This window comes from Sinocyclocheilus anshuiensis, unplaced genomic scaffold (assembly GCF_001515605.1).
Source record: "Sinocyclocheilus anshuiensis isolate Anshui unplaced genomic scaffold, SAMN03320099.WGS_v1.1 scaffold983, whole genome shotgun sequence".
Classification (NCBI taxonomy): Eukaryota; Metazoa; Chordata; class Actinopteri; order Cypriniformes; family Cyprinidae; genus Sinocyclocheilus; species Sinocyclocheilus anshuiensis.
Genome location: NW_015546086.1, coordinates 1,047,553 through 1,053,813, shown reverse-complemented (window position 1 = coordinate 1,053,813; position 6,261 = coordinate 1,047,553). Strand labels below are relative to the sequence as shown.

The window sequence follows — 6,261 nt, the reverse complement described above, 5'->3', positions numbered from 1 at the left end:
TCACGACAGTACCATGACGCGAGCGTGTGGCGGCACCGGCGCTGACCCATATCCGGCATGATGACGTCATTACGCCAGATCTGGGTCAGCGCCAGGGTCAGAGATCCCTCAGATTTCATCAAAAATATCTTAAATTATGTTCCGAAGATGAATGAAGGTCTTACGGGTTTGGAACAACACGAGGGTGAGTAATTAATGACATATTTTTCATTTTTGGGTGAACTAACCCTTTAATTCACAGGAGGAATGAGAGTTTTTCATAGAACTAACTTTGCTAATATATTTTTGCAATGCAATGACCTTTAAATAACTGGTCCCAAAGTGATTTTAGTGGATGTGGACTCCTCAAGTTCACACAGGTGTCCGATCAGAGTAACCGCAGGTGTAGTTTATCACATTAACTATGAGCTACTAACGTCTGAATGAATACCATAGTGTTGCAATAACATTAATTTAAAACAATATAGGATATATAGAATATAAAACCTAAAAAACTGTCACACTTCTGTTCAGAAGTTTGGGGTTGGTAAGATTTTTCTCTTATGCTCAAGGCTGTGATTATTTGATCAAATACAGTAAATTATTGTGAAATATTATTACAATTTAAAATTTTAAACTGTTTTCTGTTTTAATATATCTTAAAATGTAATTTATCACTGTGATGGCACTAAATTTTCTGCAGTGTCACATGATCCTTCAGAAATCATTCTAATATGCTGATTTTCTGCCCAAGAAACATCTATTTATTATTAACAATGTTGAAAAACAGTCGTGCTGCTAAATATATGTGTGGAAACCGTGACTTTTTTTTTCAATATTCTTTGATGAACAGAAAGTTCAGCATCCATGCTGAAAAAAATGTATTACAAAAAAAAGAAAATACTTTTGAATGGTAGTATATTTCTGTAAAATGTTTTGAATGAAAGTGTGTTTGTGCTCCAATACTTTCAAATAAATGTCACATGATGTCACGTTTTATTTAATACAAAAAAACTTTCATTTTTAAATGTACCATTGTATTACACACACACACACACACACACACATACACATATATATATATATATATATATACAAATCCCCTTTGTTTCAACAAGCAATAATAGTTGAGTTAACAATGATGAACAAATAAGCAAATGTTATCAAATGTAATCAACACAAACAAATTCCGTGTGATGGAATTATGTTCAAACTGAACTGATGTAATCTTGATCATGGTCTACTGAATTTTGTGAACTGCATTACTTTTTAGACATTTACTTTATCTTGTTATTTAATCGTTTATTTTAATGGCATGGAGCTGCAGCTGCCTCTTACTGTAAACACACTCACCAATCACATGATGCAACCAACACAATCATATTCAGTCCTGGGTAAAACCAGGACTGGATTTTGAATGTGTTTGAAATTTGATTTGGAAACCACCCTGCTAAAAATGAAAGTTAGTGAAGCTGTGCAAAGCTGATGTTGTGTCAGATGATGTGGTGCCCTCGTTCAACAAGCCGTGACTTAACACGTCAACATGACGTGCTTACAGATCAACTGTCAACCACATCTCACCATCAAAACACCATCTATAAAAGCAGCACAGAATTTTACAATCTGTAGCGTTTACCACAGAACTCATGACTGATTTTGAAAACAGGCCACTAGCAGATGTAGCAGCACTCCCGTCACTTGGTTTAAAAAGTTATTTGATTATACAATCGCCCATCTCTTGACTGAATTATACAGTGTATATCCACAGCCTGGTGGGGCCCAGTTGAAACATCAATAAAATAGTAAAATATGACACTTATTATGACTCTTGGTGAAGTAGGTCACATCCATTCTCACAAGAAAAAGGCAACAGCATGACAACAAAGACCAGTGCAGTTAAAAAGAAATCTAAAGAGAACTTGTGATGCTATGACAAGCAATGAGAAGCTAATTTCTACATGTGACAGAGCACAAGACTGTGTCCAAATACCGAGTGTTTTCACAATTCTCACTCATCTAGTAATAATTAAGCTTGCTGACACACAATCCCATGCTGGCCTTTGTTCGAGTAAATGAGATTCAATTCTGTAATGGCAAACAGCACTGCAAATTTCTCACCCTGACGCACAGGCTCAGGCTTGCCAGTTAACCTCTGTGGGGTTTAATTACGTAGGTCGGCCTTATCACCTCATTCTGTCCCACAGACAATAAACTCGATATTTTGAAAACATGGCAACAAAAGTGGGTTCTCATTAATGTGGTTCTGCATTTAAAATATTATAAACAAGCAAAGCTCCATCAGCAATCCAAAGTGCAACAGCCACTTGAGAAAACATCAATGAGTAGATTCAGTTGCCTGTTGACTAAGATCTGATGTGGCAACATTAGTAACAGAAGCAAATTTCCGTACAAAAGATTGGGGTCTTTTATTCAGAAAGGATGCATTAAATTGATCAAAAGTGACCAGGAGTAACTTTTTAGACAGTAGTCACTATAATGGATTATGTTAGCGGGAGCATGGAAGCCAGGAGCTAGTCCGCATTGGTTTCAGCTAGTTGCTTTCTTTGAGCTGTTTGTGCAAAAAAAAAAAAAAAAAAAAGTTTCAAATGAATGCTGTTCTTTTGAACTTTAAATATTTTCAACACTGATAATAAGAAATGTTTATTGATGTGACACTGAAGACTGGAGTAATGGCTGCTGAATAAATTATATTTAAATACATATTGAAATAAAGAAATCATTTCAAATTGTAATAATATTTTACAATATTACTGTTTTTATTGTATTTTTGATCAACTAAATAGAGCCTTGGTGAGCATAAGAGACTTCCTTCAAAAACATCTTAACAACCCCAAATTTTTAACGGTAGTGTAAACTGCGTCAGCAACCGCACCACACTTATAGTGGCTGTGAGGGGGACGTCTGTTAGTAAACTATGGCCATCCAATCTCTCAAATCAATATGGGCCACAGCTACCTCATATGACAATGAGATGCAGTGTAGGCACTGATCTATATATATATATATCTCTATTATAGATCAGTGTGTAGGGCATTTCAGTCATATGATGTCATTTCCTGTATGCTTACTTTCAAGATTAATTCTGTTTTTAAAAAGATGTGTTAAAAATAAGTGTGTCAGAGTCCTCAACCATAAGATGGATGAGAATCAATTGTGATGCAGACTTTCTTCCAACTATTTGTGGGGTATCTTCAAGCAGCATAGCACAGCATAATTGTCTACAGCTTTAGGAGTTAAATTCAGTATGTGAAGCAGGAGAATGTGTTGTCCCATATCCAAAAATGAATAAAAAAGGCAATCAATAACAAAAAGGCTCATGTAAACACTCTATATAAATCAGCAGCATGAAACAACTGGCCTTGTCAGCAGTTTAGCTGGAATGTGATCTCTGTGCCAGTGTTGACACGAGTTAAGTAAACTTCATATAATGAGCTGACAAAAAGTTAGCAAGTACATCTCTCAACCTTGATTTGATATGGTGGAGTTAAACTCAAACTAGCAGGTTCTGATACACAACCAACTAGCAGTTTACACCAGAATTAAACGTCTGCTATAACAGTATCTTAAATATTCTTCATCATTCTAGATCTACACAGTAAGACCGTGTCTTACCAGCATGGTGCAATGTGTGTGTTTAATAAAACCTGCACAGATAAACTCCTTCAACAGAATTCCTCAAATATCTGCACTGTACAGACTGTCAGGTGCTTTTACAAAGAGCAGAGGTAATGTTTAACTGGAGAAAACTCTCATGGAGCTTCTCTTTGCTCAGGCCACAGCAAGAGATCTAATGCCAAGGATACACAAACACCGTTCTGAGGCAACATAATATATAAGGACGTGTCAGAGAAAACTCAGGGATCTAGCACTGAACAGAGAAGATTAATAGAGTTAATAGAGTGTATCTGTAAGGCCCTAAATGTCTCATAGAAGTTTGCACATTATCATGGCTTCTTGATTAAAAAGTGGGAAGTGGGTTTGACAGCAATATTATTGGCAAGTGGAGTTTAAACTATAGATTTAGACACATTCATCATCAGATCTATTATCTCGACTGATTTTTTGAAACAATTTTAACTTATTTATGGTATTGTTTGCTTAACTTTGTACATACCAGCAATCAGATCTGCATAACAGTCATAATCAATATCACTGTTCGTACATATATTGTTCATACATACACACACATATATGCATACTATTAACATGTATAATGCATACTGTTGAGGAAATAATTATTTCCTCCTCAATATTATGCATGTACATGTGCACCAAGCTAACCATCCACTGCACTGATCATAGATGTCAGATTACCGTTGCAGCTACTCTTGCTGACCAGCTGTCTAGAGCACTACAGTGCATCCAAATTCAATTAATACTCATGTTGTTTCATATTTATATAGTAGTTTCATAATTGACATGAAGTGAAGTCGCTCGACTTACATCCATATCGTGGTCTGAGAGAGTTTGCTCCGTCTTCGTGGTACATCCTGCTTCCTCTGAAACTCTGCTGAGCCTCCACAATAAACTGCGCTCGGACTTTCTTACACTTCCGACTTCTTTCTCAAGCGAGTAAAACGAAATCTACTTTTGTCATAGCACTGGTCCCCAACAAAACGCCGTACCCGTTTGCATTGAAGCGCCTTCGGTCACTGCGACTCTTCCTTTGCCTGTCAACCTGATGAAAGCCCCTGTGAGCTCGTGCTGAAGCTCTGCTCTCACTGAATGACGCGGCTCCACCTGCTGGCGCGCGACGCCCATCCTGACCTCACCCGCTGCACTCGCTGACCGTGTTCAGCTGATGTACAGTATTTCTGCCTGATCTCACCCTTAAAGCATACTTACGCTTTGTTGTGTAAACTAATAGTCAGGGGGGCGATTCTGTTATTAGATAACAATCTTGACTTGAGGAAAAACAAATGTTAATGTATACGTGTTTAAGAGTTTAATGTGGAAAATGTATGTATTTATTTATGTATCTATGAATGACATTGTATTATAAAACAACACAAATAAAACTCAGAATTAATAAATAAATAGCCTAAATAAAATGTATTCGCTGGGCTATAAATTATTACGCAATATATTAAAAAAATAGAAACACTTGTTACTCTGACACTTGTGTGAACTTCAAGGGAACTGACATCATATGAAAATCACCTTGGGACCTGATTAAGAGTCATTACAAAACAGCTACTTCTGATGAAAAGCTCAAGCATTATTTGTGATGTATCTAATGCAATGACATGCAAACATTTTAAAGTGTGTCTTAAGTCTATGTGACTTCTGAAATACTAAATTGAAATGCAAAGGCTAAATGTAAAAGGAAGCATTCATTAATAAGTCTAGTGGTTAGAAAATAAAGCAAGTAATCAACATTTATTTACATAAAGATAAAATGTATTATAACAAGATAAATGTATTAATGAATTTATGAATAAATCTATTCATGAATTTACCATTTCATCATTTACCGTAAGATCTGGCCCAACTCAATGTATTTGACTGCCTGGTATATTTCATATTCTATATTTTACTACTATATACACGTTTCCAGGAAAAGGTCAAATGTGACAGATGGGTTTCTCACTTTAGAGTAACATTTCCATAAAAGTGTCCTGAATTAGCTGCAGGCAACACATCTCCTGCAGATGTCAGTGTTGTACTACATTTAAAGAACCAATGCAGACTTCATCATAGCATGGGGTAATGTTAAAAATCATAAATGCACGTAAAGCACACAGCAAAACTGATCACAGTGGTTGAAGGAGAAAAAGGTGAATGTCCTCGCATGGCCTAATCAGAGCCCAAACTTAAACCCCACTGAAAATCTGTGGAGTGACTTGAAGACTGCAGTCCACAAACACTCACAATCAAATTTATCTGAACTTGAGAAGTTCAGCAAAAAAGAGTGGGCAAATATTGCAAAGTCTAGATGTGCAAAGTTAGTAGAGACAAATCCCAACAGACTAAAGGTTGTAATTAAAGCAAAAGGTGGTTAAAAAAAAAAAAACTACACAAGGAGGTGATCCTTTTTTTTTAACTCAGTGATTCTGTTTGGTTTTTTTTGTTTGTTTGTTTTTTCCTGACATGTTGGTGTTATATCTTTCACGTGGATGTTATAAATTGCACTAAGTAAATCCAGCTAGACAAAGCAAAAACTGTATCCGTCTTCATTTCAGGCTGCAAAGCAACTAAATGTGATTATTTTAAAGGGGGTGATTCTTTTCTATACCAACTGTGTGTGTATGTAGGCATATA

General features: G+C 36.1%; 1 protein-coding gene across 1 annotated transcript in view; it reads right to left on the bottom strand.

The window, feature by feature from the left end:
• Positions 1 to 4,761, bottom strand: part of LOC107700055 (ras GTPase-activating-like protein IQGAP1) — a 65,742-nt gene extending 60,981 nt beyond the window's left edge. The window contains exons 1-2 of the mRNA XM_016501564.1: positions 4,626 to 4,761; positions 4,444 to 4,563 (exon numbers count right to left, since the gene is read on the bottom strand). Coding sequence (XP_016357050.1) covers positions 4,444 to 4,563; positions 4,626 to 4,761 — 256 coding nt within the window. The remainder of the gene's footprint in view (positions 1 to 4,443; positions 4,564 to 4,625) is intronic.
• Positions 4,762 to 6,261: the final 1,500 nt, after the last annotated feature.